The 25,337-nt window shown below is 37.6% G+C and overlaps 1 protein-coding gene across 4 annotated transcripts in view; it reads left to right on the plus strand.

Moving 5' to 3' along the window:
* spidr (scaffold protein involved in DNA repair) overlaps positions 1–25,337 on the plus strand; it is a 384,626-nt gene that overhangs the window by 96,147 nt on the left and 263,142 nt on the right. For all 4 annotated transcript variants that reach the window (XM_039754491.1, XM_039754492.1, XM_039754495.1 and 1 more), the window contains exon 6: positions 7,881–8,110. In XM_039754491.1, the coding sequence (XP_039610425.1) occupies positions 7,881–8,110 (230 nt within the window). The remainder of the gene's footprint in view (positions 1–7,880; positions 8,111–25,337) is intronic.

Raw genomic sequence — 25,337 nt, forward strand, 5'->3', positions numbered from 1 at the left:
ACACACACCAAGCACACACTATGGACAATTTAGGATCGCCAGTGCAGCTAACCTGCATGTCTTTGGACCATGGGAGGAAACCGGAGCACCTGGAGGAAACCCACGCAGACACGGGGACAACATGCAAACTCCACTCAGGGAGGACCCAGGAAGCGAACCCAGGTCTCCTTACTGTGGGGCAGAAAATAACTCGGACATACTGGTATTCTGAATAAATTCCAAACAATATTCACTTATTAATATAACGATAACATCAGGTTTAATTTCACCTTAAGTTTTCTTCATTTATTCATCTTTAAACATGCTTAATCCAATTATTCTTTCACCGGGGACAATGTGAAGAAGAACCCAGTGCAGACCTAAGAAGATTTTGTAAACTCTGCAGCCAATGACAAGAATGGAATTCACTCCCAGTCTCCTAGAGCTGTAATACAGTAGCCCTAAACAGTATTGCATCATTCCAAAAAGTTTTTTACAACACAAGTGACATTTGGCTTTCATGGTGGTGCAGGGCATAGCAGTGTTGTAGTAGTGTCATACATGTTGTGGCGGTCAGCTGGGGGTTGTGCCTAGCCTGGGATGCCTAGAAGGACTGAGAGAGGGACTATGCCTCCCCCAGGCCATGAGAGGGCAGCCGCCCTAATTGGTATGGGGGCCACGGGAACTGAGCATGGAACCTCAACCCTATTGAGGCCCGTGGTCACCGCCAGGGGGCGCCCGGATGATCATAGAGCCCTGGACGTCTGCACTTCCGCCACACCTGGAGGTGCTGGTGGAAAAAATACCAGGGACACCCAGAGTGCTTCCAGATGCTCATGCGGCACTTCCGCCACACTAGGAAGTACCGCAGGAAGTTCGTCAGATGGCACCTTAAGCACATCCGGGTGGATATAAAAGAGGCCGCCTTCCTCCAGTCAGGGGCCGGAGTCGGGAAGAAGAGGACAAAGCTCAGGAAAGAGGAACAGAGGTGGTGAATGAAGGACCATTGGAGGGCACAGACTTAAGAAGGGTGTTTGGTGCGAGGGCACTGTGTGCTGTGCAGGACAATTTATTTATTAAATGTATGTTTTTGGAACTCTCGGTGTCTGCTTGTTTGTGTCCGGGCTGGTTTACCACAATTTATAGAGTTCGATAAAATTGATACTGCCACTTTATGGAGTCAGAATCTTGGCTATAAATCCCAAATTAAGGTTTTTGTTTGAATTTTGCATTTTCCATTTGTCTGCAGGGGTTTTAATTCACATACTCTTATTTTCCTCCCAAAAATGTGTGTGTGTTTAATTGGTAAAGCTAAATTGACTAGTGGTTTCTGCCTTGTATGCAGCACTACTAGAATAAGATCAAGCTGCCTACCACCTTGAATGGGTCTATGTGTGTTTGAGATGCTAATGTAATGAGTTAATTGCCCTGAATTGCATGTTTGAGGAAAATATAATCTTTACTGTTCAGTGCATTGTCCACACTAACAGTGCCTTTGAATCGTGTATATGCATACTGAAACACTTGACCAGTATTGTGGGCATTTAATGAAGGAAATATTGCAGCCTTTTGCTTTTGATAAGGTATCTATACTAATAAAAGGCAAAGCCCTCACTGACTGATGGACTGACTCACCACTAATTCTCCAACTTCCCGTGTAGGTAGAAGGCTGAAATTTGGCAGGCTCATTCCTTACAGCTTACTTACAAAAGTTAGGCAGGTTTCATTTCGAAATTCTACGCATAATGGTCATAACTAGAACCTACATACGTACATATATACGGCCATGACCTGCAGCTTGGTCGCCGTGTGAGGCGGAGTTGCGTCCTCCATCCACACGCCTCCCACATAATTAAGTGCCTGCCCATATAAGGCCGTCCGTCAGCGGCAATCCAATAGATACGCTGCCGTGTAATATTCGCGGGTGAAGGACTGCTTAAGCAAACGAAGATGAGATGGTCAGGGATAGACTAGTGTTCGGCACAAACTCAGCAAAAGTGCGAGAGAAACTTTTAAGTGCCGGGTCTGAGCTAACATTAAATAAAGCCGTGGACATTGCAAGATCGCGCGAGATAGCACAAGCACAGCTGAGAACCTTCGATGCATGTACTCCGAGCGGCTCACGTGAACTGACTGTGAACGCAGTACGCAGGCAAAAAGCAAGAGCTCCAAAGAGCGCTGAACAAAAAACGTATTACGCAATTGAGATGGCAGCAATAGAATATGAAGCGACTGACGCATACACGCATATTCATAAGTTCACCTACTGTGGAAACAGACCACATGGTGGAAAAAGTCAATGTCCAGCTAAAGGAAGACAGTGTAAAAATGTGGTAAATTGAAGCACTTCGCTAAAGTTTGCAGGACTGGGAAAGGTAAACCCGTGCATGCAGTGTGTGATGTCTCAGATAAAGAGGAAGACGAGCTATTTATTGATGCAGTAGGACAGGAACAACTCTGATGCTGAACAAGCCTTTGTAGACATATCAATAGAAAAGCAAGGTGTAAAGCTTAAGTTTAAATTATGTTCATAGACACGCTGCCGCTAAATTTCGCAGGCAAATCCACAACTTAATACCGGGAATGCCTGTTAAACATCTTTGATTCACGAGTACCGATTTGGGTGTTGATCACTTCGATGAATGAAACCTGTTATCTTTATAACGGTTGACAACGAACATAAGATGGTCCGGGATAGACTAGAGAAACACGGAATGTAATTTGAACACAACACATCCTCCAAATACGAACCTGATTGAAAGAAATAATGATAATCAAATCCTTGATGACAGCAACACTCATAACACAAAACAATTACATTGACAATCATGTTACGTTATTTTTAAAATGTTTCCTTTTCTTTTTCATAACTTCTTTAACACACTACTTCTCCGCTGCGAAGCGCGGGTATTTTGCTGTAAGACAGTAATTGCAAGATTAGAGATTTAGGGCAAGATTTGCAGATGGTTACAAAGAAAGCAGCAGATTAAAATGCAAAGATCTGTCTCCTAATATTAGGGCAAGCAGAGGTCAGTACTGGAACTGTTGCTCTATTTAATTTATATAAATGATCCTGAGACTGCTCAGGTGACTGTTAGCTTGTACTCTAAACATTTTTAATTCTTTTTTTCAGGTCTCTATTATATTTCCAGTACTTTATGATTTCCTTCTGTTGCTGGTATTCATATGAATTAAATCTTTTTATATTTTATTACCACTCTGAGTTTTTTCTTTTTTGCTTTGTAAAACCCTTTGTCATGGTGATCTTGGTGTAACAGACCCTTTATGAAGTAAAGGGCAACGGCATGATTTGTTACAAACTGCCAACTGAAATTAAAGAAATACAATCACATCAGACTAAACTGAGTTCATACTGCCTTCAAAAAGATTTTGATCTGGATCATACTTTTTTTTTTATTAAAATCAAAAAACATTCCATACATGCAAGTCAAGTTTAGCAAAGCTGGGTTTGAAGCAAATCGACCCCCACCCATGAGAAAGAGAGCTAGGTCAGCAGAGTAGCACTTTAATAATAGTAAAAATATAGAAATAAATAAATGAATTAAAATAGAATATAAAAAGAGGGGAAAGAATCCACTTCCTCAATTTAAATGCTTATTCTAAAATGTTATTTATCAGATCCTTCCAGGTTTTGAAAAGAATTTGAACAGATCCTCTAAGTGAAAATTAGATTTTTTCCAATTTTAGATAATATATAATATCAGTTATCCACTAACTTAAAATCGGTGAGTTAGGATTCTTCCAATTGAGCAAGAGACGTCTTAGTGCCAATAGTGTAGTAAAGGCAATTACAGTTTGTTTGTCCTTCTCCACTTTAAGCCCATCTTGGAGTACACCAAACCCAGCTGTTTAGTGGATTAGGAGAGATTGTAACACCAAGGTTGTCTGCCCAAAACAAATGGCCCAGTGAGGCTGGAACTTGATTGCAACGTTCGCAAGTTGGATCTTGTCTGGGAAACATTTTGGACAACTTTAAACGAGAAAGATGTGTTTGATATACAGTCAACCCTTGATATACGACCGGCCTGACATGCGAACAACTTGATTTACGACCAAAATTTTTGTTTTGATTTACGACCAACATCTTACGTTACAACCCAAATGCGGTCACGTGTATCTGCTTGTGCGATTGTAAACAGCCGAGAGCGTTTGTAAGCATCTGTCGGAGCCCAGATACATGTGTTTGAGGACTTAATTTTGGTCAGTGCAGTGATTTATCTATATATATAATTTACTAAGACCATGGCAAGCAAGACGCATAGTTGCTAAGGAAGGAAGAGAAGGTAACGAAGATAAAGAAAGCGATTGTTAAGGGATGATAACTAGCGGGCTGGCGCGGCACATGATGATGTCATCAGGCTGAGTCAGCACTGGCTTGCTTTGGAGTGTATTATTACAGCAGTTCACAACACGACCAGCTTTGAACTGAGTGCTCAACTACTGTCATTATTAACTTCAGAAACTGCGATCACAATCGAAACCATTTAATTCTCCTCCTCTTCCTCCCTTCCTGCAGCCCAAAGATGTCAAGTTAAATGGTGAGTACAGTATGAAATTGTTGTTTCTGGTAGGCTAGGCACTTTTTATAACTTTTTGGTTAGTACATTAGAAAAATTATTGGTGTTTTGGTAAATTATGCACATTATACAACCCTTTTTTATTATGAAAAGGTTAAGTAAGTGTTGCTGTGGGAGGTTCGGAGAGCATTATGGGTATTTCCATTATTTCTTATGGGAAAAATAGTATTGATTTACAACCAACTTGAGTTACAACTAGCCCTCGCGAACGAATTCAGTTCGTAAGTCAAGGGTCCACTGTATAATTTTAAGTTGAATAATTCAATGTGTTGTACACATAGAGCTTGAATGAATTCTGTGCATTGCTACCTTGCACTCCTTTTCCCACTGTACTTTGGGATCTTTCAAAAGGAAGGACTTTAAATGTTTTTATATATTACAGAAATACTGTTTGAGTTCTCAAGACTGATCAATATTTCTTCCGTTATAGAGGTAGGTGGGAGGTGAGGGAAATTGGGTAGGTTTTGTTTAGCAGAGTTACTGATTTGAAGGTAGTGAAAGAAATGTGTTGCTGGAAAGTTAAATTTGGAATGTAATTGTTCATAGATTATGAAGACGTTGTATATGTACGTATCTCTAAATGATTTAATCCCAGATGTTTTCCAGACATTAAAAACTGCGTACATTTGAGAGGGTGGAGAAAGATGGTTCTCATGCAGAGGTGCCATAGATAAAAGCTTCTCTATCTTAAAATACTTCTTACATTGGTTCAATATTCTTAGTGAATGAAGCACTATTGGGTTGTTAGTATATTGGCAATGACTTGTACTTATTGTGGTACAAAGCAAGGAATAGAAAGAAGCACTGCAGGAGTTTATTTTTATTGCAGACCAAGCCCGTGTCTGCTCACTTATTTGTGTCAAAGTCCAGGTTTTTATATGTTGTATATTTGCCGCCCAGTAATAAAATTGAAAGTTAGGCAAAGCCATGCCACCTTCTTCCTTAGGTCTTTGTAGGGTCAAATTGTAAATAAATGAGGTTATGGTTGAATCTAATTTCTTAAAAAAGTATTTATTGATGTACTGTATATTGGAATGTTTTGAAATAGATAGAGAAGCTTAGGAAGGTTATTCATCTTGATAATGTTAATTCTTCCAGCTAAAGTTAGATGAAAGGTAGACCATCTATGCAAGTCTTTCTTAATTTGTTCCATGTATACAGCGAAATTTTGTTGATAAAGAGCTTTATGTTTACTTGTGATGTTTACTCCTAGGTATTTAAAGGGAAGATGTCCAATCTGATATTGTGTGTTTGAGAATTCACTGGAAGGAGCACACTTTTATTCAAATTAATTCTGGGACCAGAAAGCTTTTGAAATTCTGTAAGTGCTGTTAGGACTCCATGCACAGTTTTTGTGGGTCTAATATATACAGTACAATATCATCTGCATATAGTGAAATTTTCTGTTCAAGTCCTTCTCTGATAATCCCCTTTATCGCTTAAACATTTTGACAATGAATTTCCAGTGGCTCGATGATGATTGCAAACAGCAGTGGTGACAAGGGACATCCTTGTTTAGTACCCCGTTCTAGTTTGAAGTAGTCTGAATTAATGTTGTTAATACAAACTGAAGATTCTATACGGGTATATAATAGTTTGATCCATGCACAGATGTTTGGGCCAAACCTAAATTTCTACAATATGGTAAAAAGTTAGTTCCATTCAGCCATATCAAATGCTTTTTCTGCATCCAAATCTGGATCACACTTGTTTAACAACAACAATTCATTCAATCACATCATCATCAAGAAATAACTTGAAGTAGTGTATATACTTGCGTATAAGTTGGGTCTCAAAACCCAAAAAATCGATCATAAAATCAGACCCCGACTTATATGCCCATGTCAAAAAAGTGACCCTTACATTTTTTTTTTGTTTTACTTCTTCTTGCTTCCCCCAATCTTGCACCAGTTTCTCAAGACACATCGTATTTTGTTGTAGCAGCACAGTTACCAATTTCTTTTGCCACTTCAACGATTTTTAATTTAAAACCAACTTCATATTTTCTTCTGTTTGAACGTTCCATTGTAGGTAAGGGATGCTCTTACGATAAAGGTATATGAGGGTGTGAGATACAAAAAACACAAATCAGTGCAAACATCGCTTCAGAATAGTTTGGGTATTACTTTGTGGTCACGTAGGCATAATACATAGGAAAAAAAGGCAGTGTGCTCTGTGGTTACTCTATCAGGTACAAAAGTGGATTAGGGCCGCGGAGAAGAAAAAAAAATACAGACGCAATGAAGAAAAAAAAAAGCATATGTCAAGAATAAAGTCAAAGAGAGGAAGTCAATTTAAGAAGCATGTACCGAGGAACATGGGTCAGGGAACACTTAACACAAAGCATTTAATGTGCTACATTACTTATAATGGGGTTTGAGAAAATCTAGTAAATTAAAAATGTATTTTAAAATTATGTTTACGACATTCTACTTCAAGGTCAAAATAAACTACGAGAATAAAGTCAACATGTCGAGTTTATTCTCAACATACACTTTTTTCTTCACTGTGTCCATATTTTTTTTTTCTTCTCCTTGGCCCTAATTCCCTTCCGTACTCAGATGGGCGTTAACATATTATAATCTCTTGGACCAATAGCTTGAGTTTTCTGCATTTGATTTATACTACCGACATTATAAAATCTGGGAAATTATATGATAAAATCAAGCCCCGATTTATCCATGGGAAAACTTAAATGCGAGTATATATGGTAAGTGGGTCTTGGTTGTAATGTTCACTTTTATTTCTGGCTGATTGATCCTCGCAAGCCCATCCATTGGTAATCCCAAAAGTCATGCTACATACATTTTCTAAATTCATAATCAAGTGTATTAATTGTTTATTGGTCAATGACCATGAAAAACAACTTTGTGAAGGAAGAAGGAAAAAAGAAGAGTGGTGACATCTGTAGAATGTTGTGTGCATCACAGAATGCACTTAATACAGAGTACAGAATGCCAACAAATGAATACTACTTTGGAAAGTTTTATATTACTAATGTGATCACTGTGAATCTGTATTTTTTCCAGGGTGAAAACAAAACTGTCTTGCCAAAATGGAAAAGTTTTTAGCTTGTTTTGTATGAACCATCATTGTTTAAGGGCCAGAGGTCTGTGTGTTTCCTAGTCTTATTGACCCTGAAGCATACTTTTTAATGGAGCTGTGTACAGTATGATAAAGATCAACTGAGAACTATGTTATTAATATCTTTTCAGATTTGTATTTTATTTTGACATTGATTTTAATTTGTACTCTAAAATCCCATTAAATTTCATGTGATAGTCATTTTTCTCACTTTTTCAGGTTAACACTGATGCTGAAATTTCAGAGTATTCTTCAGACGGTGATGCCACCCTCATCAGTTCCCCTGAAAATAACTCAGAAATGACAGTGATTCAAAGACGGAATGTGAATATGTCTGCAAGTGACTGGATAAAATCAGCCCAGGCACTTCTACAGACACCTAAGAAACAAGGAGAAATTGTATACAAAACCCCAGAAGACTCTGCAAAAAAGAAAAAAAGATTTGTAAGGTTAGTACCCTTTTCCTGTGATTTATGGCTAATAAGGTTTAAATGTATTTAACCTGGATAAAGAATCCATATATTTCATTAAGCTTGTTTGTTTAAGTAAAATCCTTAGTGGTTCATATGTCCTTTTGAAAAAGAAATTTAGGTGTCTAATGTGCTTCATTGAATCTATCATGAATGTGTTTACTGTTATTTATTAATTCTGTTTCATCAAGTGTTTGGTTCCCTAATTAGCTGGAGCAATTCCAAGTGATTAACATGAATTCCTGGGTTCTTATATACCATTTCTGATCAAGACTGAAAGATGTCCATTCCCTTAACTTATTAGATCAGGACAACATCTTTCTTAGTTCAGAGATCCTTATTGTTGCTCTTGTCTACGTAGCATGCATAACTTCAAATGTCTTTTTAGTATAGTGACAGACAGAATTCTGCCCTTAACTTTTAATGTGATCTATTTACTGCATTATAAAGTTTTAATATAATGCTTACTTTTTTTAGTTGTTTTTAATGACATAGCCAGACATCCATCCATCCATCCATTATCCAACCCGCTACATCCTAACCGTAGAGTCATGGGGGTCGGCTGGAGCCAATCCCAGCCAACACAGGGCGCAAGGTAGGAAACAAACCCTGGGCAGGACGCCAGCCCACCGCAGGGCACACCCACACACCAAGCACACATACCAGACATATTAATAGCTAATAGAAACAGTATCAGTTACAAAATTAGTGTTGTAATTAATTCACATAAAATATACAGAATTTTTCATAATTTCAACAAGGGGACAGCAAGTCTATCAATCTGTTTTCCCATTTTGACATCCAAGAGTTTATATAGGCATTGAACACACTGGCATTTACTAAACAATTTGTTCATAACAAAGGTAAACATATTACATGATACTTACTTGACAAATGTGAAAAGGCTGTGCTAGTATCCAACACCATTATCTACAAATGAGAGCCTGTTTTAAAAAGTTAGAGTACTTTAGGCAATAATTGTGCAATGATCTCATTATGCATTGCACCTACATCATTTATCACCCTGAGGAATAATTGGCCATGCTGTGCCTCTAATGCAGGACTCCAACCTGATAAGAGGTTTACTTGCTTATAGAAAACTTTAATAAATTATAATGCCTGAAAATCCTACTTTGAAAAGATACTTTAAGTTTATTTAAGTTGAAATAGGCAATAATAAAATGAGCAAAGCAGTTAATAGAGGTAAATGTTTGACCATGGATAAAGCATGCTGAGAGATGTGGTCAGACACTTTTGCCCGTATTTCATATCTGCCCTCTTACCTGTTTAAGGACCACAAGTTTTAAATAATGCAGGGTTCATTCATACTACTTGTAATGAGGGTAAAATCTAGATTTTTTTCAGTTTGCTAAATAAGATTAATTTACTTTAAGGGTTTTATTTAAATAAGATGTAGGTTTTAAGACTATAACTATATTTTACAGGGAAAAATAGCATTGGTTTTAATTGTGTATTTAATTAGAACTTTAGCAAAAGTTTGGGAAAAGCAAAAATGCAGGCACATGACAAAAAGTCCCGACAAGGAGGTGATCAGCTCAGTTACATACTGCCAGGGAGAGCAGGGAATGTGGAGAGAACCTGCAAAGGCTAAAACAAGGTTTAACATTAGAATCCCTATGAAAATATTCATTATGCCATTCCACCTTAAATTCCCTCAGATCTCCTCATCACTGTCTTTGTTTGCAAATGTGTCAATCAGCACAAGCAGCAGGCAGCCTGCTCACTCATCCACCACCGAGGCAGATGAAGTCAAGTAAGACACAAAATTCTCAGAGCTGAAGTCTCTTCATTTGGGAGTTAAGTGTCTGGAATTGTATAGGGTAAATAATACATCATTATTTGGAATATATACATTTCATGTGTATTTCAGCTAGTGGCTTGTTCATGTTCACAAGAGACTGTGTTTCACATGTATACTGAAATTAGCAAAATACCCGCGCTTTGCAGCGGCGAAGTACTGCCTTAAAATTTTTATTAAGAAGAAAATTAAACCTTTTTTAAACTGAGGGAAAATATACCAATAGTTATTTGTTAAAAAATCTCTTTGTATACCTCATTGTGAGTTCGGCCCTCTGGTTGTAATATGACCAAGCTGTGCGCTGAGCTTACTCTTGAGCATGCAACGTACAGTTGGCCATGTGAAGAGTAATCTTGTTTCAAATCTCACAGCTTGGATTGCTGCTGTCATAATCGGTTTGCGTTTCATGGTTTGTTTCAGTTGCGACAGTATTTGTAGGACTTGTGTTGAAGAGACATTCGGCATCTGTGAAGCATTGTATACAACCGGTTTCATCGATAACTTCACATGCAGCTTTTGAGAGTTTAAACATTCATAAACATCAAAGTGTCCACTACTGAAATCGTCACCTGTCAATCTAGGATGTTTAAGAGGCATTGGCGGTTGTCCAAAGGTGTAAAATATTTGGCCATTTCGGTACACTTGAAAGCGACAACCGAACAATTCAGCGGCAGCCATCAACTCACATGCAGATGCATAGGTGAAGGGCTTAAGCATTTCACTCTTCTAGTGCTCCTGTGTAGTATAATTATCTCCTGTACCGTCATCAGTCCACACCTTGAACCTGTCCCAGTCATTCAATACATAAGACACAATGTTCCTCCGGATATCAAGAGTGAGCCTGATATGGCCGTGCAATATGTAACAAAGAGAATGGAAAAGGCAGGTGCCATCTCTGGGCATGGAAACCACTCGGTAAGTGACAGTTCTTTGATCGATGGTGATCACCTCGATAGACATATTAATGGGATTACGGTTGGAATGATAAAGGAAATGGGTACCTGAACAATGTAAAGTAAATCTAAAATACCTAAACGATAACTATAATCGTAATAAATGAACAATAAAACAGCGGAGAAGCCGTGGATTAAATAAAAAGGCTGTAGTTATCAGCAGGGAGACGTGAATCCCGTAGTGTAGCAAGGAAGGGAATGTAGAGACTGGAACGACGGACGGCCTTATATAGGCAGGCAGCCAACAACGTGGGAGGCATTTGGATGGGGAACCCAACGCCGCCTCACACGGTGACCGAGCTGCAAGCTATGGACGTATATATGTACGTAAGTAGGATTCAGTTAGCGTTGGGAACCCGTGTACCAAATTTCTTGAAGATGGGCCCATAAGTAAAAAGACCGTTAAAAAGTTCAATATGGCGGCCAACAGTAGCATCATACCACCGAAATAAGTACCAAATTTCAGCCTTCTACCTACACGGGAAGTTGGAGAATTAGTGACTTTGGAAAGTTCAATATGGCGGCTGACAGTGGCGTCATACCACCGAAATAAGTATGTACATTGGTTTCAGTTAGCGCAGGGAAGCCGCCTACCAAATTTCGTGAAGATGGGGCCTTGAATAAGAAAGTTCAACATGGCAGACGTTGTTGACTGTTACGCGTAGAATTTTGAAATGAAACCTGCCTAACTTTTGTAAGTAAGCTGTAAGGAATGAGCCTGCCAAATTTCAGCCTTCTACCTACACAGGAAGTTGGAGAATTAGTGACATTGGAAACTTCAATATGGCGGCTGACAGTGGCATCATACCACTGAAATAAGTACGTACATCGGTTTTTGTTAGCGCAGGGAAGCCACCTACCAAATTTCGTGAAGATGGGGTCAGCCTTCTACCTACACGGGAAGTTGGAAAATTAGAGACGTTGGAAAGTTCAATATGGCGGCCAACAGTGGCGTCATACCATCGAAATAAGTATGTACATTGGTTTTGGTTAGCGCAGGGAAGCCGCCTACCAAATTTTGTGAAGATGGGGCCATAAATAAGAAAGTTCAACATGGTGGATGTTCTCGACCGTTATGACTGTTACATGTAGAATTTCGAAAAGAAACCTGCTTAACTTTTGTAAGTAAGCTGTAAGGAATAAGCCTACCAAATTTCAGCCTTCTACCTACACAGGAAGTTTAAGAATTAGTGATGAGTGAGTCAATGAGTGAGTGAGTGAGTCAGTGAGGGCTTTGGAAGAAACAAAAGAATATGTTCTGAGACATGCACATTATATAATGTATCTTAATTCGATAAGGTTGCATATATAGGCCTATAATAAAACTAAGTAATGGAAGTTCAGTGCACAGTGTGTAGATGAGTGTAAAAATGGCTTAAAGTCAGGAAGCACAGAGTTATGGTATGAGGTATTTCTTCTGAATTGGGTGGTGTTAAAAAGGGTACACTTCAGGATATAATATATGTAAATGATATTGATCATATAAATAATAACCTTGTTTAGTTTGTAGCAAATGATTCCAAATTGGGAGGGATGGTAGATCATTTTGAATCCGCCAAATCATTTCAAACGGTTCTTGACAGAATTCAGATTTGGTATACTTGTGTCAATTGGAACTTAACATAAACAAATTCAAAGTATTACACAAAAATGTTAGATTTGATACTCCGGGGGAGATTTGAAATTTTAAAGTACACCTTATGGGAAGGACCTAGGAGTCATAGTGGACTCTTGATCATCCATAACCAGACAGTGTACAGAGGCAATTAAGAAAGCTAATTACATGTAACATTGTATAGAACTTTGTACATAGTTGAACTTTTCAGCTTTAGCAAACAGAAATAAAGAGGTTGCATGATTGAAGTGTTTAGTATTATGAAGGAAATTAGTATGCTTTTAAAATTCGTTCTTCAGTAAGAACACCTGGACATTGAAACTTGCTAAAGGAAAATCCTTCACAAATGTTAGGAAGTTTTTCTTATGCTAAGAGCACAAGGAATAATTTAACAAGTAATGGAGTTGACAGCAACATTTTGGGGACTTTCTGTTATGTTGGAGAAATTATGTGAAAAGGCTAGGCTGAAATGCTCACTGTTATCAAAATTGTACTAACATTCTAATTTCATTTGTTTTACTTCAAGTAAAATGTACATGTCTACTGTAAATCACTGAATTGTTCAATTGTCAAGGCTTCAAATTGTTGAATCTATTTCCAAAACTAGATAAGAAGCCAACTGTAATTTTACTTATTAGATAAAAAATATTGAAAATAAACATTCTCTAATGGTAATGTGTGGATGTGATGAGATTTCAAACTTCTGAAATAAAAACAGAAAGATAATACTATACCTGCAGAATACACAATATACTGTATACTATGTAACAGTCTTATAAAAGTACACCTTGTTTCAGTTGTATGGTTTTAAATACCACAACATTAATTACATTCTTTCAGTCCTTATTAAGCACAGTAATTAGATACATTTAACCTGGTGACAACACACAACATATCCCACTTGTCATTATTTATTTAACAAAAAAAAAAATATCAACTGGCAGAAGCTATATATTTGTTAGCTTTATTATTTGCAATTGCCAGGCAAGAAGGATTTTTTTCCAGATTGGCTAGTCTGCAAGTTGTAATATATGACATGTATTATGTCAAAGCATGTATAGTGTAACATCTTTCTTTCAAAGGTTTGAACAATCTGAATGGTAAAGTTTCTAAACTGGTCATGAGGTTGAGAAAAGAAACTGTGTGTAGTTTGTCTAGGACAATTAAGTAAAGGTTCTACATTTTTATTTATGTCTGAAAAAAACTGCATGTAGTTAATGCAGACTAATTAATGATATGGTAGACAGAATAAGAAGTTTTAGACAGCTTGTAGTCTGAACAACATGTGATAACACATCCACTACTACATAAGTTTACCAAAAATGTTAAACAATAGGAGCAGTCATTTAGTTGCACCTATCATTAAATATAGATTTGCTGGCTGTTACTTTCTTTTCTAGTACTTATACTGATGACAGATAAATGCATTTTTTTGATTTATGATGCAGTAATATGTGTTAACTTTTGCAACATCCTCTATAAGGGTGTGCAGTTTTATTATGATTTTAAATATGAACATATTTAACTATATAGTTTAATATAAATCACATCTCTGCATTTAGTGGCCCCATGCTTCTAATAAAATATTATTAAGCTTGCTCTTAAACATTCTGAAAATGCACTTGCTAATTGTACTATATGTAGTAAGTGGCTTATTTGACCCTTTGGTGGTAATCATCTTTTGCAAAAGTAGTTTGGTAATGCATTATTTTCTTTCCATATCCTTATTGCTTGCTTAGGGATGGTTTATCTAGCTTTCATTTGTATTAGGCTTATAGTTTCTAAAACCAGACACCACGTGGAAGAGTAGATGCATCCAGAACAACAGGCAGCAAACTCTTTTACATGCACACAATCAAATCAACAAAAATGCTTGGCATCTAGTTCTTCTAATACTTCTCTGACCCATTCCAAACTCCACTCATCTGCCTCTGTTGTCTATCACAGGCATGTCAAACATGCGGCCCGCAACAGAAATCTGTGCAGCCCGCATGACAGATCCTAGTTAGCATTGAACTTGTACAAAATGATTACTATCATTTGTGATTGAATCATTATGCATCTTCGGCATTACTTATTGACTTTTCTTACTTCTGCCTTCTGACAAAAGCACGTTTTCCCATGGCATTACGGTACCGGAAACATCATCTGCTAGTATAGCCACTAGCCTTGACCAAAGTTAATGAGCCGCAACATCACAACTGAAGTGCTAGGCTGCAGCAGCGGGAAGCAGGGGCGGCCTTAGGCATGTGCAAAATGTGCACCTGCACAGGGTCGCCACGCCAATTTATATTGAATATAAAACAGAAACAGAAAATAACGTCATAGCTGACGGCAATGTGGCCGAAAAACATTGTGTTTCTTGTTAATTAGTACGCTGTATTTACTAATGTCGGAGCAGTAAGCTATATGTAAAATTATAACGTTCTGTCGTAATGAGAATATCATGGGCCGCTACTTGGTTTTCATGTTACGGACATGCGCATATAGAAGCGTGTCGTGAGCACGAGGCGGCTATGCAGTGTCTGCAATGAACGTGGCCATCCGCAGTGCACAAGATACCATATTGACATTGGCGAGCGAAGGGGCCACCGATTCTTTCTCTGCCCAGGGCCACCACGAGCCTAGAGCCACCCCTTCTAGGCTACACTACTGGCTGGGCTGCTGAGACTGGCCACTGGGCAGAACTGACCATCACAAGCAGTAATAGCCCGCATATTTTCACTTTTTTTTGCTCTAGTTTTATGTAATGTTGTGCTAGTATTGTATCGAACAGTGCAGACTACAGCTGAAGATCTGAAGTGGACGCGAGAAGTTGGTGAGTTGTTTATTAACATATTTTTGCGATATTGAGTTTGTAAAATTAGTGTAGGTCAGGTGGCTTTTTGCATATCGGCTTATTTTACAATATAAACTTTGAAGTAAAGTAAAATTTGATTTTTGGAGGATTTGTTTTCCAACTTGAATTACTGAGCAATGAATTCAGTGAGTGTTTTCGTGATTTCAGTTCACATGAACGGGATTTTGCGCTGTTCTCTTACAACATTGAGAATGCACCTGAGAATATCCAAATGGAATTGATTGAACTGCAGCCAGATTCTATTTTGAAGGCAAAATACAACGAAGTTGGTGTGCCAGGCTTGTATGCTTACCTGCCACCCTCGTATGTGCAGATCTGTAAGCTGGCATCGAGAGTACTGTCTATGTTCAGAAGCACTTACCGTTGTGAGCAATTGCTTTAGTTAATGAAAACTACCAAAACCCCACATCACTCAAGACTTACTGCCGAACACCTTTCATCCCTCATAAAAGTTGCAGCTGCACAAGATTTCAAGCCTTATATTGACAAACTGGTTACTAACAAGAGATGCCAAGTGTCCGGACAAAAGAAATACATCTCAGACTGTAAGACTCCTATATAAGCAATGAATATAATATAATGAATATAATACACTCACCTAAAGGATTATTAGGAACACCTGTTCAATTTCTCATTAATGCAATTATCTAATCAACCAATCACATGGCAGTTGCTTCAATGCATTTAGGGGCGTGGTCCTGGTCAAGACAATCTCCTGAACTCCAAACTGAACGTCAGAATGGGAAAGAAAGGTGATTTAAGCAATTTTGAGCGTGGCATGGTTGTTGGTGCCAGACGGGCCGGTCTGAGTATTTCACAATCTGCTCAGTTACTGGGATTTTCACGCACAACCATTTCTAGGGTTTACAAAGAATGGTGTGAAAAGGGATAAACATCCAGTATGCGGCAGTCCTGTGGGCGAAAATGCCTTGTTGATGCTAGAGGTCAGAGGAGAATGGGCCGACTGATTCAAGCTGATGGAAGAGCAACTTTGACTGAAATAACCACTCATTACAACCGAGGTATGCAGCAAAGCATTTGTGAAGCCACAACACGCACAACCTTGAGGCGGATGGGCTACAACAGCAGAAGACCCCACTGGGTACCACTCATCTCCACTACAAATAGGAAAAAGGGGCTACAATTTGCACGAGCTCACCAAAATTGGACAGTTGAAGACTGGAAAAATGTTGCCTGGTCTGATGAGTCTCGATTTCTGTTGAGACATTCAAATGGTAGAGTCAGAATTTGGCGTAAACAGAATGAGAACATGGATCCATCATGCCTTGTTACCACTGTGCAGGCTGGTGGTGGTGGTGTAATGGTGTGGGGGATGTTTTCTTGGCACACTTTAGGCCCCGTAGTGCCAATTGGGCATCGTTTAAATGCCACGGGCTACATGAGCATTGTTTCTGACCATGTCCATCCCTTCATGACCACCATGTACCCATCCTCTGATGGCTACTTCCAGCAGGATGATGCACCATGTCACAAAGCTCGAATCATTTCAAATTGGTTTCTTGAACATGACAATGAGTTCACTGTACTAAAAGTCACCAGATCTCAACCCAATAGAGCATCTTTGGGATGTGGTGGAACGGGAGCTTTGTGTCCTGGATGTGCATCCCACAAATCTCCATCAACTGAAAGATGCTATCCTATCAATATGGACCAACATTTCTAAAGAATGCTTTCAGCACCTTGTTGAATCAATGCCACGTAGAATTAAGGCAGTTCTGAAGGCGAAAGGGGGTCAAACACCGTATTAGTATGGTGTTCCTAATAATCCTTTAGGTGAGTGTATAATAATATAAGGACCTAGCTAAGAGGCTAAGACTCTAATTGTACGCTGTTGTACGGAGAGTGTATGGAAATAAATTGCTTTTCTTTAAACTTTAAGTGTTACATTTTTTTAAGTTTTCAGTATTGGAAAGAAAGCTACAGTAACTTTGTATAATAGTATAATAGTATTTGTTACAGTGCAGCCTGATGACTCACGTATGGCAGTCAAAGCGGCCCACCTATGGCAGTGAGTTTGACATGCCTGGTCTATCAACACAATGTAAAAGTCACATGATAGGGGAGGTTCAAGGGAAATAACAGTGTAGAAGTGACACTGTGTTTAGTGGTCTAACACTGAAAACCATTTTGTGTAGTGTTTTGCCTTTGTTTAAACTTTAGTAGTATCATGTTTATGACTTTATTATTCTTTTCTTGCCTTGTTTTTTAAATAAACTTGCCAGTTTTTTTTCACTTTTATTTATTTTTGACAGTTTTTTTGGGTCAGAGTCTTATTACTCACACACACCTCAAGGGCAAGGCCCTTGGTAGTTAAGGAAATAAACTTAGGCACCTTTTCAGCTAGACCTTGCATATATTCATTATTTTTACATTAGCAGTGCCTCCATTAGTGTTATATGTGTAATTAATAGCTTCTTCCTTCATATTTTTTAAACAACATAAGATAGTATTTACAGGTTACCCTGAGAATGCAGTATCAAAAATTAGACTAATGCACTAACTTGGAAAAAAAAAAAACATCAGCTTCACTGAAAGTTCAACAGCAGTGCTTTGTTAATATGTACATATAAATATAGCCATTAGCAAAAGCAGTGTACAAACCATCATAGGATTGCTGAACCAGAAAAAGTCAAAGCCTAGTTTGCAGTTATTAAATGTCCTTATGAGTATATACAGTAATACTTCAGTAAATGAAGTAGAAGTGTTCAAGGAGTTTGTTTAGTTATATGAAGCTTCATTGTCAGAGGGGAAATATCTATACATATTCTAACATCCCTAGTGGGGGCCTTTGTAGTTAGTGTTTAAATGGGTTTCGTGGGGCCCATGCTGTCTGCCCTGTCCTTCCTACAAAGTTACAAAGTTGCCTCGGGGCAACAATGAGCTGACCAGTGGACACAAAATACATGCTAAGCAACTGGATGGTGCAAAGTGTAACAGTACTTTTATTAACTATATACAAATCAAAATAGTTTGTGTCCAAAGTGCAGTTTTCATAGTTCATAAATAATCCATCCAAAAACAGTGAAAAATTCAAATGTTTAAAAATGAGAATAAAATGAGCCGAGTCCAACTCCTTCCAAGTCCTCCTGCTCTCCCATTGCTTGTTCAGCTGGGGAGACTTAAGCAGTTGCAGTCCTCTCAATCCCAAACACCGTCTTTGCTGCCTCTGTTGTCATTTGCCAGACCGCTCGTGGTCAGTTGTCCTGTCATGATCCTTCACGCCCATGCCCCTTGGATACCTGGAGAAGACTGCACCTCGATTGTACCCACTTCTCAACACCATCAGTGGGTACGACTTGTCCCTAGACTGCTGATCCCTTGCTCCGTTGCGGGACCCCAGACCACGCTGCCTCCTGTCATTCTCTAGCCAGCTGGCTTGTCCTCATTCTCTGCCCCAATGCCGCACTCTCATTCTGCAAGCCTTTCTCTCTCTTTCGTTTTTTTTTTTTTTCTCCTATCTCCTGTCCTGGCCTATACTTATACGCCTCTGTGTGCACAGCGTCTCAATCACAGACCATAGGAAGCCGATGAAGCAATTAAGAATGATAGCACCTTCACATGCAGATGCGTCTTGCCCCAATTACTTGATCTACTCCCTGCAGTTGCGCAAGCACACCCACGGAGACTGACACGTCTAAACGGATTATTTATTAAAAACGCGCCATTAGTTCAGAGCCGCGGACCCGCTATTCCACACTCTCGTGTAAGTCCTCTTGGGTGCCTTGGTTGGTGAGTAAAGTGACCATAACTACAATCTTGCTAACCCTTGGCATCCTTGACAAACAAATCTGTGCACCATTTATCATTTAAAAATTATGTTCGCCCAATGACAACTTCTTTTGTGATGCAGTGTCCACATTAGCTATTGACTGTTTCTGCATCAACTTGTCCTGGGCTCAGCATTTACTCTCAGGTGCAGATATCCTATTAATTAGGATGTGGCAATCAAAAAAGTCTTGCAGACCCCTCTCCATCAAAAACAATCCAAGTGCTGGACCTCAGAAACGGAAGACCTATAAAAGAGCTGGGTGTGGTTAATGGAATTAGTCTAATCTTGCTAAAGGACAGAGAAGTGCATAAGTGGGAGAGACTATATAAAATCAGTGCTTTTTTCTAACTAATGAAAGAGAATTAACTGATTATTGATGCTCAGCAAGCATATTTTATGCTGGCGGAGTGGTGGCTCTGAGGCTAGGGATCTGCACTGGCAATCAAAAGGTTGCCGGTTTGAATCCCGTAAATGCCAAAAGGGACTCTGCTCTGTTAGGCTAGCTAGCTTCAAGAAAATACACGACATGGTATTTAAAGGAGGCGCCGTCTCTTTTGCTGTTAAGGCTGCTGTTAGAGCAAAGAAGATGACCCCCAGGAGCACATGTGTGACAAATGTCACACTCACAGGTGTATATTTACAAACACAATCTGAAACAAGCAATGTGGTTTGGAGAAACTCATAAACTTATAAACAAGAAAACATTTTCCTGTTTAATTTGCTAATAGGCCCAAAATCGTATTATTTATATTGTCCTGAATATGTATAGGTACAGTCTTTATCTATCTATCTATCTATCTATCTATCTATCTATCTATCTATCTATCTATCTATCTATCTATCTATCTATCTATCTATCTATCTATCTATCTATCTATCTATCATCCTGTTATTATTTTGTTTAATAAGGTGAGTGTATCCATTGAAAGTCAAGTCTATTGCTTGCTCAAAATCATAATTGGAGAAACTGAATGAGATTATGTAATCGTTTGCCTGACTTGATTCACACTGGTTATAATTTGAAATTCTTGTGTTTAGAACAGTAACTTGCAAACAGGTAACTGAGTCCTGTACCAAAATTTAGTTCCTGCTGTATCGAAATGTATATAAACTGTGAATACTCGCTAGTCCAGTCAGTGTTTCTAGCAAACAAATTTAGCAGAGGCCTTCTGCTGCAAATTTGTAAAAATAATGAAAATCCACAACCATTTCCTACATTGCATTTAATGCTTTTTAAAATATATATACATTTAAATAAGGTCTATCAATATTGTTTTTTTACTTTTTAGATTGTCTTGCTGGGCATTTTTAAATTGCATAATATCTTCCTGTTCACATAGTGACACCGCTGAAACTTTGTTATGGCAGGCTGTTTAGATACTATGACTGCGTAATTTTAAGTCGTAGTGTCATATTTTGAATATCACCTCAGATTACATTGTACAATTTGTTTTTTAAAGCAGGATCCTTCTGCAACTTTATTTCATTGTTTCATCTTAGTATTGCTTCCATGAAACCCATTAAACTGTCAAGGATATATTTATTGAATACAATCTGAGTGATTGTATTAAGAAATTAAACTAAAAAAACTCTGACTTACTATTGTATTGTATTTTATTAAACTGGTAGCTTAGCTTACTTCATGATAGCTTTTGATCATGTTGTGCTGTTAGTAGACACAACTGCTGTGTCTGCACTCATTGGTTTCATTAAATGATCGGTTTAAAAGCAAAACTTGGGTTTTCAAACCTGTTCTCCTGCAAAGAGTGGATATGATTTGAATATGCAGCTGTATTTACTGTGGCTCTGTCAGTTTTTATGTATTTTGACTTCTAATCTGGGTTAACATTAGCAACAAAATACAAATTTGAAGTTGCAAGTTAGCATTTCCCATGAAATGGAAAAGTGTGTCAGTGTGCTACAGTACAAAAAGAAAGGCTGTTGGTGCACCTCATAGTAGGAATGAGTTTAGGTGCTGTATATTTTATTTGCTTGTCTGTAAGGGCATTGGGATAAATATTCTACTGTATAAAGGAAGAAAAGCCATAAGTTACCGTTATGAATGAATGATATATATTTGACATCTTTATTTTAGCAAACTTGATGGAATTGACTTTAGTGCATGCTGCCAATTCATTTCAGGCAACTAAAATGACAAAGGAGAAGTTTAAAATACAGAAAATGAATTTACATTTTATTTCAATTTATACCAGTCAGTTCACAGATAAATGGTATGTCCTAATGCAGTACTTACATATTTGATACAATCTAAAGGTCCCAAAACAGTTAATAGGCTAAATCTTTGACACACTCTTACAATATCTCTAAAGTGAAGCTTATTATGTGTAAAGTATTAAAAATAAAAAATATTCAATTATAATTATCTCATCATTCCTTTGATAACTTGATCAGAACATGATAGGTACAAAATATAGACACACCTAGAACACTCAGATATATTTATGCCTTTTTGTGCCTGAAAGGGCCATATTTAAAACTATTTTTAAATGTAAAATTTGTTTTGTGTTTCTTATTTGTTCATTTATTTATTTAATTGTGGTTTATTATTAATTTTATTAAACTTTAAATTGAATTTTGACCATTTTCTGCTATGTCGATCTGACAGACCACACATTTTACAGATTTACATCCTGTTCCAAACATCAAAATGATGGGCAGATATTTCTCTTTTAGAATGTTTATGCCTGGAGAGTACATTTTGTGTTGTAAATCAATAATAGTGCAGTAAGTTAAAAATTCACATTTTTATTAAAATAAAATCTGCTTTCAATATTACTCTTGTTGGCATAAATGTTTAAATATTAGCAGTAACCAATAACAGCTAACAGCTCTAGTTTTAATGTTTTGAAGTAGTAAAAAAAGGGATTTTTTTTTCAGATTTTACTGTTTTCAAATAAATGACTACATTATGAACGTGCTTTACTGAAGGCACGTGTACTATATATCCAAATGGAGGCCAGGAATTGCTCTTTCAGAATATATATCTGGTGAAGAGACTATTTTGTAAGAATAAATTCCAGCGCAATAATGTTGTAAATTCCAACTACATTTTTACCAAAGCATGCACTTTAAATACACTTTCAAACATCATGAAGACAACACAGAATGCAGTCCCAGATGGCTAGGAAGAAAAGAAAAAAAAAAAAGATGAATTGCAATCAATTTTTCTCGCTTTACAGTTCTGAATTAGTTGGTAAAAAGAAGAGAACTCTTTCACAGCCTTTACACCTTTATTGTTTTCAAAAAAATCAACATATAACTATACCTTACTGAAATGTACATGTTCTGTATACAGTATATAAGTGAAGGCCACATCTTTTTCTTCCAGAAAATATATACGTATAATGTTATGTTGTGAAAGAATTATACTGTGTCCTCCAAGTACACTACAGATATTTGCAAAATTCAAATCTGTCTTTACAAAAAAAAATATAATGTTCTAAAATAAAAACCCTATCATCATGATAATTGGGAATAGGATAGGAATACTGTCCTGGGAAGCAAAACTAATACACACCAGACTTCATGAAGAGTAAAAGCAAAACTTGATTATAAACAATTGTGCACTGTTTCACCCTCTCAATTCCAAAACAGTTCTAAAGAATATAAATATTTATAGTTCAAAATTGTATTAGCCAAATGATGATTTTTGCTCCTGTAAAAAAACCAGACTAACACAATTGCAATTTGCATACTTGCTTTCCCTCAGTATATCTTTCTCATCCACAGTATATGACATACACATCGTTACACAAGTAATTTATTTAGTTAGCACATTATTTTGAGTTTGAATTAATTTGAAACATATATATGATGAAAACTGTAGAAACAGCAGGAACTGAATAAAACACCACAATATGAAAAGAAGATTCACTCTCAATTGTCTTTACTCTGGAAATAAGCAGAATAACCAAAGTATAAAATTATTTACACTTTATGAAAAAGCATGTTTGGATCAATTCAACCCCTCTCAAATACACACAAAAAGAAGCGTATTCCATTCATTTTTCTTTTAAAGAAACCATTTAATTGTCCATAGATTGGAACTAATTTCCTGACGGCAACGGTTGCAAAACATGAAACGAAAATTGACTGAACAATTTGTAGAACAAATTATTGCATATCACCGTTCATACCACAGGTGAATTTGTATTGTTGTAATTTAAGAGCAGACTTTAATTTGAAAGTGTAATAAGTTATACTTTAATTTTCTTTTTAGAAAATTGGTCCTACAGTATTATCCATGCTAATTTAATCAAACCTAATTAATCAAGTTAATTCAGGGTTTTGGGGTATATAATAGAAATATAAAGTACAAGAAAAGTGTGCTAGTCCTTCACAGAACACACACACATATCCATACCCACACCAGGCCAGTCTAGACTTGCTAATTGACTTAGCCCTAGCATGCCTGTCTTTGGGATCTTGGTTTAAAACTGGAGTACCCAGGAACAATTTTCATAGAAAGTGCTAACCCCATGCAGGCCTGGCCTGCCATCTGGTTATCTTTTATACAGCGATTTGAAACTGTTTCATTGGGAAATATGTACCTACCACTTTGGCCTTGTCACAATAAGATGCTCATTTCGCACATGCAAGGGCAACTTCTGAAAGATTTGAAAAATAATACAAGTGTAATTTTTGTAACAATGTGGTACATAAAAAATTAATCTTTGTGTTCCATTTAAATTGTAATTTTGTTTGTGAGGCGACACGGTGGCGCAGTGGGTAGCACTGCTGCCTCGCAGTTAGGAGACCTGGGTTCGCTTCCCGGGTCCTCCCTGCATGAAGTTTGCATGTCTGTGTGGGTTTCCTTCGGGTACTCTGGTTTCCGCCCACAGTCCAAAGACATGCAGGTTAGGTGCATTGGCGATTCTAAATTGTTCCTAGTGTGTGCTTGGGGGGTGTGTGTGTGTGTTTGTGTATGTGCAAGCCCTGCCTGGGGTTTGTTTCCTGCCTTGCGCCCTGTGTTGGCTGGGATTGGCTCCAGCAGACCCCCATGACCCTGTAGTTGGGATATAGCGGGTTGGATAATGAATGGATGTTTGTGAACTTATTGAGACTTCCCTTATTTCATGTGACTAGAACAAATAAAAGTCAGTGACATCATTTTTAAATACTTTTTTAGTATTAAGGTTCACATTTAATATCTTCATCTGCTCTTAGATGCAGGGGAATTTCCTCTGATGATAGATGACCATATACCAGGCAGATGTTCTTGCTAGTTGTATGAAGGACGTGTTTACTATCTATTTGGATTCTCTGGGTCTTTCCACCTCAGACTTTAAGTTACATAGTCTTGCAAATGAGAACAGTCCTCACAGCATGTTGCTGCATGGAGAGTATTTGTTACGGTGTCATCTGTTTCATGTTTGCACCATGCGTGACAGCACAATTTCAGCCCAAAGTTCAGCAGTGGCCTCAATCTGATCACAAGGACTTCTTCCAAAACAGCATTAACACTCTAATGCTTTTTGGTATGTTCCAAATAATCCTTAAAATAGCAGTTTTTGAGTAATGGATTGCTTCCTTTCACACACAGAATGGACTATTTTATGCAGGACTTGTGATGTTGTTAACTGATGAGTGTTTACTCTCCTCAATGCTCCAGTATTGTGTTGGTCTGTCAGTTGCTTCCATAACAAGTCATCTTCATGTTCTAATGCTGCTATTTGTCAAGGTTCCCTTTCAATGCAGTGACTGGCCATATGGTACAGCTTCAGGTTTTACATTATTGGGAACAGTGGTTCTCAGAAGGAGATGTAAACATTGTGATATACTTTGTCTCATTTTCATAAATCTCTACATTTTATTTCTGACTTTTTTGCTCTATATTTCTACTTTAACTTTTAAGATTTATTGTTTGATCACCAGTTCCAGAAAGGAATGTTAAGTGACTTAAATTGTGCAGAAATAAAGGGTAGTGGTAAAGCAACATCTTTACCAAGATGAAGTGTAAAGCTGTATATTTCAGGTTTTTTATTTAATTTAGGTGATCTGCTAACAAAGGACTAATTTTGTCAATTCAGTTTTCTTACGAAGACATTTAAGTGTAATTTGTGGTCAACCAACATTTTAGAACTTTTACTTTGTGTAAATTCTTTCAAATGCACTTTGTATTGTTTTTGCCTTTCTCAAGATGTTTTAG

Source organism: Polypterus senegalus, chromosome 5 (assembly GCF_016835505.1).
Source record: "Polypterus senegalus isolate Bchr_013 chromosome 5, ASM1683550v1, whole genome shotgun sequence".
Classification (NCBI taxonomy): Eukaryota; Metazoa; Chordata; class Cladistia; order Polypteriformes; family Polypteridae; genus Polypterus; species Polypterus senegalus.